We start from the raw sequence: 15,297 nt of genomic DNA on the forward strand, positions 1-15,297 counted from the left end.
GTTTTTTGTGTGTTGTTTGCTTATTTTGATGAATCTATGGCTAGTAAAATAGTTTATAAACCTTACTACTTCCATCGGTAACTTTACTTGGAGCTATATTTTTATTCACCAAATGATATGTGTTTTGCTTGGAGCGTCTTGTATGATTTGAGTCTTTGCTTTTTAGTTTACCACAATCATCTTTGCTGTACACACCTTTTGAGAGATACACACATGATTCAGAAATTATTAGAATACTCTATGTGCTTCACTTATATCTTTTGAGTTATATAGTTTTGCTCTAGTACTTCACTTATATCTTTTAGAGCACGGTGGTGGATTTGTTTTATAGAAACTATTGACCTCTCATGCTTCACTTAGATTATTTTGAGAGTCTTAAATAGCATGGTAATTTGCTTAAATAATCTTAATATGCTAGGTATTCAAGATTAGTAAAAACTTTCTTATGAGTGTTTTGGATACTAAGAGAAGTTGGATGCTTGATGATTGTTTTGAGATATGGAGGTAGTAATATTAAATTTGTGCTAGTTGAGTAGTTGTGAAATTGAGAAATACTTGTGTTGAAGTTTGCAAGTCCCGTAGCATGCACGTATGGTAAACGTTATGTAACAAATTTGAAACATGAGGTGTTCTTTGATTGTCCTCCTTATGAGTGCCGGTCGGGGACGAGCGATGGTCTTTTCCTACCAATCTATCCCCCTAGGAGCATGCGCGTATTGCTTGATTTTTGACGACCTGTAAATTTTTGCAATAAGTATGTGAGTTCTTTATGACTAATGTTGAGTCCATGAATTATACGCACTCTCACCTTTCCATCATTGCTAGCCTCTTCGGTACGGTGCATTGCCATTTCTCACATTGAGAGTTGGTGCAAACTTCGCCGGTGCATCCAAACCCCGTGATATGATACGCTCTATCACACATAAACCTCCTTATATCTTCCTCAAAACAGCCACCATACCTACCTATTATGGCATTTCCATAGCCATTCCGAGATATATTGCGATGCAACTTTCCACCATCCCATTTATCATGACACATTCATCATTGTCATATTGTTTAGCATGATCATGTAGTTGACATAGTATTTGTGGCAAAGCCACTGTTCATAATTCTTTCATACATGTCACTCTTGGTTCATTGCATATCCCGGTACACCGCCGGAGGCATTCATATAGAGTCATACCTTGTTCTAGTATTGAGTTGTAATCATTGAGTTGTAAATAAATAGAAGTGTGATGATCATCATTTAATAAAGCATTGTCCCAATAAAAAAAGAGAAAGGCCAAAAAAGGAAGGCCCAAAAAAAGAAAAAAAGAAAAGAAAAGGGACGATGCTACTATCTTTTTTTCCACACTTGTGCTTCAAAGTAGCACCATGATCTTCATGATAGAGAGTCTCTTGTTTTGTCACTTTCATATACTAGTGGGAATTTTTCATTATAGAACTTGGCTTGTATATTACAACAATGGGCCTCCTCAAGTGCCCTAGGTCTTCATGAGCAAGCAAGTTGGATGCACACCCACTAGTTTCTCTTGTTGAGCTTTCATACATTTATAGCTCTAGTGCATCCGTTGCATGGCAATCCCTACTCCTTGCATTAACATCAATCAATGGGCAGCTCCATAGCCCATTGATTAGCCTCGTTGATGTGAGACTTTCTCCTTTTTTGTCTTCTCCACATAACCCCCATCATTACACTCTATTCCACCCATGGTGCTATATCCATGGCTCACGCTCATGTATTGCGTGAAGGTTTATAAAGTTTGAGATTACTAAAGTATGAAACAATTGCTTGGCTTGTCATCGGGGTTGTGCATGATGAGAGCATTCTTGTGTGACGAAAATGGAGCATGACTAAACTATATGATTTTGTAGGGATGAACTTTCTTTGGCCAAGTTATTTTAAGAAGACATAATTGCTTAGTTAGTATGCTTGAAGTATTATTATTTCTATGTCAATATTAAACTTTTATCTTGAATCTTTCGGATCTGAATATTCATGCCACAATTAAGAAGAATTACATTGAAATTATGCCTAGTAGCATTCCACATCAAAAATTCTGTTTTTATCATTTACCTACTCGAGGACGAGCAGGAATTAAGCTTGGGGATGCTTGATACGTCTCCAACGTATCTATAATTTTTGATTGCTCCATGCTATATTATCGTCTGTTTTGGACATTATTGGGCTTTATTATATACTTTTATATTATTTTTGGGACTAACCTACTAACCGGAGGCCCAGCCCAAAATTGCTATTTTTTTGCCTATTTTAGGGTTTCGAAGAAAAGGAATATCAAACAGAGTCCAAACGGAATGAAACCTTCGGGAACGTGATTTTTGGAACGAACAAGATCCAGGAGACTTGGACCCTACATCAAGCAACCAACAGGGAAGCCACGAGGTAGGGGGCGCGCCTACCCCCACCCAGGCGGGCCCTCCACCCTCGTGGGCCCCCTGTTGCTCCACCGACGTACTCCTTACTCCTATATATACCTACTTACCCACAAACGATCAGATACAGAGCCAAAACCCTAATTCCACCACCGTAACTTTCTGTATCCACGAGATCCCATCTTGGGGCCTGTTCCAGAGCTCCGCCGGAGGGGGCATCGATCACGGAGGGCTTCTAGATCAACACCATAGCCTTTCTGATGAAGTGTGAGTAGTTTACCCCAGACCTTCGGGTCCATAGTTATTAGCTAGATGGCTTATTCTCTCTTTTTGGATCTCAATACAAAGTTCTCCCCCTCTCTTGTGGAGATCTATTCGATGTAATCTTCTTTTGCGGTGTGTTTGTTGAGACCGATGAATTGTGAGTTTATGATCAAGTTTATCTATGAACAATATTTGAATCTTCTCTGAATTCTTTTATGTATGATTGGTTATCTTTGCAAGTCTCTTCGAATTATTAGTTTGGTTTGGCCTACTAGATTGATCTTTCTTGCAATGGGAGAAGTGCTTAGCTTTGGGTTCAATCTTGCGGTGTCCTTTCCCAGTGACAGTAGGGGCATCAAGGCACGTATTGTATTGTTGCCATGGAAGATAACAAGATGGGGTTTTTATCATATTGCATGAATTTATCCCTCTACATCATGTCATCTTGCTTAAGGCGTTACTCTGTTCTCTTGAACTTAATACTCTAGATGCATGCTGGATAGCGGGCGATGTGTGGAGTAATAGTAGTAGATGCAGGCAGGAGTCGGTCTACTTGTCTCGGACGTGATGCCTATATACATGATCATACCTAGATATTCTCATAACTATGATCAGTTCTGTCAATTGCTCAACAGTAATTTGTTCACCCACCGTAAAATACTTATGCTCTTGAGAGAAGCCACTAGTGAAACCTATGGCCCCGGGTCTATCTTCCATCATATTAATCTTCCAATACTTAGTTATTTTCATTGCCTTTTATTGTACTTTGCATCTTTATCATAAAAATACCAAAAATATTATCTTATCATATCTATTAGATCTCACTCTCGTAAGTGACAGTGTAGGGATTGACAACCCCTTATCGCGTTGGTTGCGAGGATTTATTTGTTTTGTGCAGGTGCGAGGGACTCGCGTGTAGCCTCCTACTGGATTGATACCTTAGTTCTCAAAACTGAGGGAAATACTTACGCTACTTTGCTGCATCACCCTTTCCTCTTCAAGGGAAAACCAACACAGTGCTCAAGAGGTAGCAATGCGCCACCATCCCCTCCCGCACCATCCCCCACACATGTTGATGCGCCACAATCCCCTCCAGCACATCACCCACACATACTGATTCATCACCATCCCCTCCATTGTCCGCATCATCCGCTGCGCTGGACATACGTGTTGTTCCTCTTCCCATTCGCACTGTTCCCACTATTCCCTCAGTCAATGACCATTCTGTGCGCACTCGTTCCAAATCAGGTTTTCGTCAACCCATAGATCGTCTTAACCTTCACGCCACCTTGTCCTTGTCCCAGGTTCCCAAATGTTACAAAACTGCACTTCTTGATCCTAATTGGGCTACAGCTATGCAAGAAAAATATTCGACCCTTACTAAAAATAATACTTGGAAGCTTGTTCCTCGTCCTTCCAACAACAACGTTGTCTCCGGTAAGTGGGTGTTTCGTCAGAAGTTTCACTCCGATGGTACTCTTTCTCGCTACAAAGCACGTTGGGTATGTCGCGGCTATTCCCAATAACATGGCATTGATTACGATGAAACTTTCTCTCCTGTAGTTAAGCCTAGTACCATATGCACTATTCTCAGCCTTGCTGTCTCCTCCACCTGGCCTATTCACCAATTAGACGTAAAAAATGCCTTCCTTCATGGTTCTCTCCAAGAGACCGTCTACTGTCAGCAACCTCTCGGTTTTGAAGACCCTTCTTATCCAAACCATGTTTGTCTTCTTCAAAAATCTCTCTATGGTCTCAAACAAGCTCCACGTGGGTGGTTTCAACGCTTCTCTTCCTTTATTCAAACCATAGGTTTTGTTTCCTCTCTTTCTGACGCTTCTCTCTTTGTCTATCATCATAATTCTGACATTGCATACTTACCTCTTTACATTGACGATATCATTCTCACTGCTTCTTCTCAAACCTTTTTGGACCGCATCATTACTCATCTCCGCTCTGAGTTTTCTATGACAGATCTTGGTCTTCTTCATCATTTTTTAGGCATTGCAGTGATTCATGATTCATCGGGTCTGTTTCTTTCCCAACGTCAATACATCCTAGATCTTCTCAACCATGCTGGTATGCTAGACTGTCATCCTTCCCATACTCCTGTCGACACTAGTTTCAAACTTTCTGCCAATGGTGGTCCTTTCAATGATCCTACTCTTTATCGTAGTCTTGCTAGTGCCCTTCAGTATCTTACCATTACTCATCCTGAAATTTCTTTTGTTGTCCAACAAGCTTGTCTCTATATGCATGATCCTCGTATACCTCACTATAATCGTATCTAGTGCATCCTTAGGTATCTCAAAGGTACTCTCGACCATGGTCTCCACATAAACAATTCTTCCCCTACCTCTCTCACCGCGTATTCTGATGCAGACTGGGCTGGTTGTCCCGACACTCGGCGATCTACATCCAGTTTCTGTGTTTTTCTTGGTGACAATTTGATTTCTTGGTCCTCGAAAAGGCAGGTAACCGTCTCCTGCTCGTCCGCTGAAGCTGAATATCGTGCGGTTGCACATGCTGTGGCTGATACGGTCTGGCTTCGTCAGTTACTCCCGGAGTTGCATTGACCGCTTGCACATGCTACCATTGTTATTGTGATAACATCACAGCTGTTTACATGTCCAGGAATCCTGTTCAACATCGCCGGACTAAACATATTGAGATTGATATCCATTTTGTTCGTGAGAAGGTGGCTCTTGGACAAGTTTGGGTGCTGCATGTTCCTTCTACGGCTCAATTTGCTGATATTTTTACCAAGGGACTACCATCAACATCATTTTGTAATATTCGATCCAGTCTCAACGTTGTCGAGCCTCTCGTTGATACTGCGGGGGGATGTTAGACTATTACTTAGCTCTCAAGTTATCTAGTCCTAGTCGTATTGTAATAGGTCTAGTTGGCTTGTAATCTCTTATATATACTGCTGCAATAATCAATCAACAATAGTTCTATTCAATCTTACAACGTTGTTACTCATTTTCAAGCCTCTAGTTTGGATATATGATAAAAAGCACATATAGCATAGGCGTCTTTTTAGCCAATCCCTCTCTCTCCCAGACCTGTTGGATTGGGATCCAACCGTCCCACTTCAACTTGTACCTCAAGAACGCGACGAACAATGCATGAACCCGTTTTTTCTTCTCCTCCTCTCCTATCCATGTCTCCGGGGGGTCATGTTTGTGTTCAACGACCAGACAAAGGCGTCACAGAACCCCACCTTGATCAATAAAGCTTTCCTCTTATATTCGCAATATCCAGATTGCAATCTTAGTTTCTTGCTTATTCTTCATTTTCCTGCAGGAAAACAGACCTTTGTGGTCAGGTTGATCGTATCCGGGGTGGTCAATAAACTCTTGGAGTTGGTTTAGCGATTGCTAAGGCGCGACATCCTCGCACGATCGTAGTCGGATCATCAAAGTCGACTTCCTCCAAAATGATAGCCACCATCTCATCGAAAGACGGGACACCTTTGCCTCAATCATACTGTTGGTAATGAGATTGTTGATTCCCCGTGGCTCACAGATTATTACAACAACAGGTGCAGGTACATGTAAAGTGATGTTTTGACGTGAGAGTGATCCATGTTTGCTTTTGGAGTTCTTCTTCTGCTATTTCTTCTTCATAGTCGATCATAGGATGGGTTCCCGATTGGCAGCCTGAGATTAGCAGGGAGGATATCGTTCTTCTTTTCATTTGATTTCATACGTAGTCGGATCCTGCTTTTCTGTATGCTGATTGCTATGTATTGATGTATTCATATTGTATCTTGTGGCGAGTGTTAGCTTTTATCTGGTATTCTCATTTATTCAGTACATGGTATATTGTAATAATGTCCACCTTGCGAAGCATCTCCGATATGCGCTTCCATCCTTGACGCGACTTCTGAGTTCCTTGAGGATAGGACCGCATATTGGGCATTACAGCAGCAAGTTTACAGCTGCTTCAGATGAAACCGCAACCCAAACGAACAAGGCCATACTCTCAATACAACATCCACCGGAGAATTCAAAGAGTCCACTTGCGTTATTACTCATTTTCAAGCCTCTAGTTTGGATATATGATAAAAAGCACATATAGCATATTGAATCTTTTTTAGCCAATCCCTCTCTCTCCCAGACCTGGTGGATTGGGATCCAACCATCCCACTTCAACTTGTACCTCAAGAACATGACGAACAACACATGAACCTGTTTTTTCTTCTCCTCCTCTCCTATCCACGCCTCCGGGAAGGTCACGTCTGAGCCCTCACCAGCGACGCCACGACCAGGACGACATCATCGGCTCAAGCTCGGGCACTGTCCAATTTGAGAGGGGATCAAAATTATATGCCCCTCCCCAACCAACACATGTAAACCTCCGACTCCTCTCCACCTTGTCACTGGCTTCGCGTCACTCCTTTCGGAGGCTCCATCTTTGTTCCCGCGCTTCACTGGCGCTCACGACGAAGCTGCTGTCTTTAGCATCAGAGCTTCACCCAGAAATCAATGGTCACAACAAAAGTGCCCTTCTAATTCTGAGCTCAAATGCTCCTGCTGTGAAGAGTAAACTCAGAAAAAGTAGAAAAATAACCAAAATAATCTGATTTTTTACAATAAACATTGCTTAGTTTTATAAGCGTAGGCAAATTTCATGATGAAATCACATTCAGAAGGGCTAGGGAAAAATAACAAAATTAGCACTTCAAAAGAGTAGGGCGTTTTGGAGCCATGGAGGCCAATTTTTTTTTGAAAAATTCAAAATTCTAAGCTCTCATTTTAATAAAATCTGAAAAACATGTACAAGTATACAAGGATGTGATGTGTATGAGTGTAAAATTTCAGGATGAAATCCCTTGAAATGTGTTATGTGCAACCAAAAAAATCGTGGACTTTGAGGATGAATAGTGCATGTACTAATAAAAAGCCCCCTTTTTTGTGTAGCGCTCATTTTAGTGTATTTCATCATGAAAATTTACACGTTTCTACATTATGTCTCTAAGTGTATGTGTTTTGTTTCCAAATTTTCTGAAACATACAAGTATGAATTTTGATCATTTCAAATTCTGCCGTCGTGGAGGCCGAACTCCATTCAGCATTTTTGCTTCAAAATGCTTTTAAAAATAGTCTTTTTGAAGCATCAATTTCATTCTCAAGAGTAGTAGTAATGTTATTTATTCACAAAACTTTGCGTGTACATAAAACATTGAACAATGTTTGTTAAACTTTTCAAAAAGCTTACTATTTATTTCAATTTAGCTTTTCACGGGACGCATTTGAGCCCGGTCGCAGAAGCCTTCTCAAGCCAAGTGAAGAATCGCAACTGCGAGGGAAACAAATAATGAACGGGGTTCGTGGCCTCCGTCCCATGGCTACCGCGGCAAAGTGCAACAGGAAGAGCAAAGAGCATCTGCCGTGCCACCCGACTGACCGTCCCGGCCCGCGCTGACCAGTCCCATTTCCCACCGCTTTGCCAGCCCCCGCCCCTCCTCCAAAGTTGAAAACCTGCCACCCTTGCGCCCAGCCTGGGTGCGCTGCGCCTGCCCGCTCGCACGGCGCCAGCAGCAGAGCAGGAGCCCCGCCCGCGCGAGTGGTTTCTTTCCTCACCCACGCGCGCGGCAGTGGCAGCGGCAGCGTCAGGGCCGCTGCTCCCACTGCGACTGCGAGCGCAGGCCGCGGCATGCAGGCTCTGCGCCCTGCCTGCCTGCCCTGACCTCAACACTGGCCGAAGTGACCCATCCTCTGCGCCACCACCTCACCTTAATTCCCAGCAGAGCCCAACCCCACCCCCGCACCCACACCCACCTGACACGCCCTCATATGTGTCACCGCCCAGCCCAGTCCTCCTGACACACGCACAAAGCTGCAGTAGTCGCGGCGAGCATTGAACACCCCCTCACTCACTCGCTCACTCCCATCATGGCTCTGCCTCTATCCACCTCGAGCTTAAAGCCTAGCACGAGCCACGACTTGCCTCGCCGAGTGAGTGTGAGTGAGCTCTTGCTGTGGTAAGTAGCGCTCGCTTCGTGCTGTGGTTGGTGGCGGTTGGGGTTGTAGGCCGGAGAGAGAGATGATGCTGGGAGGGCACGGCGGCGGCGGCGGGAGGTGCCTGTTCACGGCGTCGCAGTGGCGGGAGCTGGAGCACCAGGCGCTCATCTACAAGTACATGGCCGCCGGCTCGCAGGTGCCCCACGAGCTGGTCCTCCCGCTCCGCCACCGCGACGCCGCCGCCTTCGCCGCCATCGACACCGCCCCCTCCCTCGCCTGCTACCCTCCTCCGCAGCCCTCCCGTACGTATATATCCATCCGATCTACTCCTAGTATCTTGCATCGTTCGTTTGACTGGTCGTCTGCCGTTCGTTTGATCTAGTAGTAACTGACTGTGATGCATGCATGGGTGGCGTTGTGCAGTGGGGTGGGGGCTCTACGGGGCGGGGGCGCAGTACGCGCGGAAGCCGGAGGACCCGGAGCCCGGGCGGTGCCGGCGGACGGACGGCAAGAAGTGGCGCTGCTCCAGGGAGGCGTACGGGGAGTCCAAGTACTGCGACAGGCACATGCACCGCGGCAAGAACCGTTCAAGAAAGCCTGTGGAACCGATGAGCTCCTCCTCCTCCGTCTCCTCCCCGGCCGCCTCCTACCGCCAGACCACCCTCTCCATGTCGCCCCCCACGCCGGCCGACACGCCCAGCTACGGCCACGGCCACCTCCGCGCAGCTGCTTCTCAGAGCCAGATAAACCCTCTCCAGCTCCACCTCGACACCCCGTCGCCCCCGCCGTCCTACCACAGGTACGCGCCGGCGCAGCAGTACGGGGGCTCCTTCTTCCCGAGCAGGCAGCAGGTGCAGGAGGAGGCCGAGGCGGAGGCGAGGCGGCGGCAGCACTTCCTGGCTCTCGGCGCCGACCTGAGCCTGGACAAGCCGGACGCCACCACCGCGGCGTCCTCGACAACCGAGGAGAAGCCGCTGCGGCGCTTCTTCGACGAGTGGCCGCGCGACGGGAACGCCGTCGAGGGTCGGCCCTGGAATATGGGCCACCGGGACGAGACGCTGCTCTCCATGTCCATCCCCACGACGACGGCCTCGCACCCCGACCTCGCCGCCTACCGCCACCACAACGGTACGTTCGCGTGAAAGATCCATCTATCGATGCAGCTCGATCCACCTAGTCACTTTTACTACATGCAGCGCATTCTTCTGATCGATTTTTTCTGCACCAGCAGATGAATAATCAACCAACCGGCGGATCCCGCTGCTGCAAGAACGCTGCTTCTCCAGTCCAGTCCAGTCCAATCCAGTCCTTCTGCGCTCCGTCAGAGGAAACGAAGTGATCGACGAAAACCTAGTGCTAGTACCTGGTGTGATATTGTATCCGGTCGATGTTAGGGCCGTTTGTTTCCGTGCAATTTTTCCGTTTGAGCGTCCAGAGCAACCCGACTTCATCCGTGCTCCGTCCATGTGAGCTCAAGGTCTAGTCTAGACTCTAGAGTGTAATAGGAGTACTGGTGCTACTGTAGTCAGGGCACTGGCGCCTTTTTATTTCGTTATATCTTGCTTGCACGCTTCAGCCTGCTGCCGCGGCCACTCAATCTTCTCTGCCTCCTACGGCTTGTCAAGTCTGCTGATTTGACTCCAGCATCGTTGCGCAGCGCGGCATGACTCATCGCTCAGAGATGCGCGCCAGTGCCATGCTCTCGTGCAAGCGACGGGAGCATGTGAGCGGGGACGAATCCCTGTCATCGTCTTTGGAGAAAGAAACAAGGCGGACCATGCGCGCGCTCTGGCGACGTGCACGTGAGGGGCTCTCTCGCTCGCTCGCTGACGGCGCCACGCCGTGGTTGCCGCTGTCGGGGCGCGGCTTGGCAATGGCGCAGGGTTAAGAGGCCCGCCTTGCCTCGCGCAGGTGAGGCCATTATTCCACTGCCTATGAATGATGCTCAACCGGCAGCGGGCAGCCTGACGCCTCCCGGGTACCTCGATCGCCATCACCCTACGTACTTGTTCGGACGCCTCGCTCGTGTCTCGCTCTCGTGCCAACTGTAGAGCATACACAAGGCAGTTTGATATTTCTTGGGCAGAATATAGGCCAAAATCACTGTTTTAACCTTTTCAACAATCTTTGTCACAAAGTGAACTCGGCATGAAAGTATTTCATAATCTGACCCTTTTAGCAACATCACAGACCGTGGTGTTTCTTCTTCATATAAAAAGAAACGACGGAGTAGCTCGTGTATTAAATCCACATCTAAACGCCAAGCTAGTTAGCGTTTTCGATCCACATGGAAACGCCAAGCAAGTTGGCGTTGCTACCCAGGACGAAACGCCACGTGTTAGCGCCCCTAATGAGAGGGACCCATTGGGCAGCAACCACAACAACTCTACAGCTGCCCGGCGGCCCACACGAGTCAAGCGGCCCAGACCGCGCACCCACGGGCCTGAATGGATCAACTAAGCCCGCGAGCACGACTACTTCAGGGGAGACACACGAAGAGCACACCATCCAGTGGGTCAGGACGAATCGGCGGCTACCTACTTTCCTCTTCCCCAACCCTAGTTCTTCCCCTGTTCATTCTCCATTCGAGAGCGATGCTCCTGTAATCGATTTGTACTAGCTACTACTTCGGAGAGCAACAGTAGATCGATTCCCTCATCCAGTCTCTAACATCTGGTATCAGAGATCCAGCCACCACACACCTCCACCCCGCTCTGGCGAACCTCATGAGACAAGAGGGTTGCGGCACGCGCGTGAAGCCATGGATCCGAGCGTCTCCGCCTTTCTCACTCACTTCGAAAACAAGATCGAGGCCGCCATCGACGGGCTGACCAAGGCTCAGCAGTCCGCGGCGACGAAGATCGACGACCTTCTATCATGGCGTCCCGATCTCGAGCGCCGAGTGGCGGATCTGGGCGACGCGGTCACAGCACTGCAACGTGCACACGCGCCGCCACCAGTTCGCTCCGGCACGGATCCGGTGCATGAGAGCACTGAAGAGGGGTTCCATCCTCAAGGGGCCGATGGCCACGGCGAATTCCAGATCAAACGGGGGCCATCAACGGCGTCCCTCACGCCGCCGCCGCCGCTCCCGGCTAATGGTACGGCCACGATTCCCATCTCCCCAGTTTCGCTGTCTCCGTTTTCGCATGCCAGTCAAATGCTCACCGGCCTTGGCTAGGCACACCCCTCTATTTCCTTTCCGCAGTTCTCAGGCGAAAATCCTAATCTATGGAAAACCCTTTGTGAGCAGTATTTTTTCCATGTTTGGGATTGTGCCTTCGTTTTGGGTTCCTATGGCATCTCTGAACTTTTCAGGGCCAGCGGCAATATGGCTGTAGTCCATCCAGTGTCGTCTAGGCGAGTTCGATTGGGACTCGTTCACTGCTGTGCACGCGGTTCGGCCAAGATTGTCACCAAACTCTCATTCGGCACTTTTATTCAGTTCGCCAAACCACTACCGTGGCGGATTATATTGAGAGATTTGAGTCTACCATCAACCACTTGAATTCATACTCTGAATCAATTCATCCTTACTATTTTCTCACCCATTTTGTCGAGGGCCTGAGGACGGACATCAGGGCGGTCGTCATGGTGCAGCGACCCCCTGACCTGGACACGGCGTGCGCGCTCGCGCAACTACAGGAGGAGGTGGCGGATGGAGCGCGGGGACACCCACCACGACCACCAGATGCGTCTCCAAGGACAGCAGTGCCATTGCCACTGCCCCCACCTCCGGTGCGCCATCCGACCCCTACGATCGCCATCGATCGGCGCGGAACTGACGCCGCGTGAGCGGACTCGTCCAAGATCAAAGCGCTGCGGGACTATCGACGCGCCCGCGGCCTCTGCTTCAAGTGCGGCGAGAGGTGGGGGCATGATCACGTGTGCCCCACCTCAGTCCAACTGCATGTCGTCGAGGAGCTCCTCAACATGATCGGTCTCGACAACTTCATCGACACCAAGATCCCACAAGATGAAGGCCCGAATGACACGGTCATGGCAATCTCTTTATCTGCCGTGACTGGGGGCGTCTCGGCCAAGGCGTTTCAGTTGCGCGCCTGGATACAAGGGCGCGAGGTACTCCTCCTCATCGACTCAGGCAGCTCCAACTCTTTCATCGACGAGCAACTGGCCACAACTCTCGTCGGGGTCCAAGCAATGGCCAAACCAGGCCGTGTTCGTGTCGCGGATGGCGGCGAAATGGTCTGCTCAACCTACATTCCACACTGTGCGTGGTACGCTCAAGGGCATGAGTTTTTCACGGATCTGAAGGTGCTTCCTCTCAGTACCTACGATGCCATCCTAGGGATGGACTGGCTGGAGGAACACAGTCCCATGACCGTTGATTGGCGCGCCCGTTTCATCGAGACAATCACCCCAGTAGGACCGATCCGGCTGAATGGACATGATGCAGCTTCGGTTGTCTGTGAAACCATCAACAACATCCAATTACAGAGTCTCTGCAGCAACGGGGCTGTCTCGCATATCATACACCTATGTATGATTGCACCAGACCAGGAGTCAACTGCACCTGTTCCGGACTGCATTCAGAAAGTGGTCTATGACTTTGCGGATGTTTTCTCTGAACCAAGAGGCCTTCCCCCGCGGCGTGCTTGTGATCACAGAATACCGCTCATCCCTGGAGCACAACCAGTCAACGTCAGACCTTACAGACACAAGCCAGAGCACAAGACAGAGATAGAGAAACAAGTCAAAGACCTGCTGCGATCAGGTGTGATACAGAGAAGCACAAGCCCATTCTCCTCACCAGTCATTTTAGTCAAGAAGAAAGACGGAACATGGCGACTATGCATCGACTACCGTCAACTCAACGCTCTCACAGTGATCGCCAAGTTTCCGGTACCTGTCATTGAGGAACTCTTGGATGAACTTCGCAGTGCATCTTGGTTCTCCAAACTTGACCTTCGCGCAGGCTATCATCAAATTCGCTTGGCTCCCGGAGAGGAATACAAGACAGCCTTCCAGACGCACCAAGGCCATTTTGAATTCAGAGTGGTCTCGTTTGGCCTCGCACGTGCGCCGACCACTTTTATTGGAGCGGTCACCACCACTCTCAAGCCTGTCAACCGTGTCTGTGTTCTGTTGTTCTTCGACGATATTCTCGTCTTCAGCGCAACACTCCAGGAGCACGTCGATCATCTGAGGCAGGTGCTTACTCTCCTCCGCAGAGACTGTTGGAAGGCCAAGCTCAGCAAGTGTGCCTTCGGTCAGCAGCAGATTTCCTACCTGGGGCATGTCATCAGCTCGGAAGGCGTCGGTACCGACCCCTCCAAAATTGCAGCAGTTAGCAACTGGACAGCTCCGACAAACGTCAAAGAGGTTCGCAGCTTCCTGGGGCTTGCAAGCTACCATCGAAGGTTCGTCAGAAACATTGGTGTGATCGCACGTCCTCTGTTCAACCTACTCAAGAAGGGGACTCCTCTTCTCTGGACCTCCACAACTGAAACAACATTTCAAGTCCTCAAACAGCAGCTGATTTCTTCTCCTGTGTTGGCTCTCCCTAATTTCAAACAAGCCTTTACAATCGAGACTGATGCGAGTGACCACGGCATCGGGGCGATCTTACAGCAGCAGGGGCACCTGATCGCTTTCATGAGTAAAGCACTCAGCCCACGCTATCAGGGTTTGTCCACGTATGAGAAGGAATACTTGGCTATAGTCGTAGCCGTGGATCAGTGGCGTCCATACCTGCAACACGCTGAATTTGACATCCTGACCGATTAGAAGAGCTTGATTCACTTGGAGCAACAACGTCTGACAACCCCTTGGCAGTAGAAGGCGCGGCGTTCACTAAACTGCTCGGCCTGCGATATCGCATCCGGTACAAGAAAGGGATTGAGAATGCTGGTGCAGACGCGCTATCTCGTGCCAAGCCAAGCGACACACTTTTCTCCACCACGTCATGCAACCCCGCCTGGCTCGAGGATGTCACCAACAGCTACCACAGCAACGATCAAGCTTCGCGTCTGCTATCCCAACTTGCCATCAGGGAAGACCCAAAAGGGAGATTCACCCTTCGGCAAGGGATAATCTACTTCCGAGGTAGGATTTGGCTGGGGGGAGCACTCATATACAACAGAGAATCATATCAGTATTTCACGACAGCCCCATCAGCGGCCATTCAGGGGTTCCCGTCACCTACCATCGCATCAGACGTCTCTTTGCCTGGCCTAAGATGAAACTTCAAATCCTGCAGTACGTCCGCTGTTGCCAGGTGTGTCAGCAAGCTAAACCAAACCGTGCCGCATCACCAGGTCTGTTACTGCCTCTACCAGTTCCACAATAACCATGGGATATGATTTCCATGGATTTCATGGATGGCCTTCCCCAGTCCAGCAAGTTCAACTGTTTGTTGGTGCTCGTCAACAAACGAACCAAATTTGCTTATTTCCTCCCTCTGGCTCATCCATACACCGCAGCTTTAGCGGCACAGCTATACATGAACCAGATCTACCGGACGCATGGTTTACCCAAAGCAATCGTCTCTGATAGAGACCCAGTCTTCACCAGCCATTTCTGGCAGGAGTTATTCTGTGGAGCAGGCACTGAACTCAGACTGAGCACGGCCAATCATTCGCAGACCGACGGCCAAACGGAACATGTCAATCAGTGCGTCGATACATTTCTTAGCTGTTTCACT

At 48.8% G+C, this 15,297-nt stretch overlaps 1 protein-coding gene across 2 annotated transcripts; it reads left to right on the top strand.

Moving 5' to 3' along the window:
• Nucleotides 1-8,493: 8,493 nt before the first annotated feature.
• LOC125520953 (growth-regulating factor 2-like) lies at nt 8,494-10,188 on the top strand. Of its 2 annotated transcripts, none has more exons than XM_048685991.1 (3): nt 8,494-8,935; nt 9,057-9,761; nt 9,862-10,188. In XM_048685991.1, exons 1-3 carry the CDS (start codon nt 8,716-8,718, stop codon nt 9,870-9,872), a joined length of 936 nt encoding a protein of 311 aa, XP_048541948.1. In that variant the 5' UTR covers nt 8,494-8,715; the 3' UTR covers nt 9,873-10,188. The 2 variants fall into 2 exon arrangements, with proteins under 2 accessions (XP_048541948.1, XP_048541949.1); XM_048685992.1 differs by having other exon boundaries at nt 8,495-8,935; nt 9,865-10,188.
• The last annotated feature ends 5,109 nt before the right edge of the window (nt 10,189-15,297 follow it).

The sequence above is a fragment of the Triticum urartu genome, chromosome 7 (assembly GCF_003073215.2).
Source record: "Triticum urartu cultivar G1812 chromosome 7, Tu2.1, whole genome shotgun sequence".
NCBI classification, from domain to species: Eukaryota; Viridiplantae; Streptophyta; class Magnoliopsida; order Poales; family Poaceae; genus Triticum; species Triticum urartu.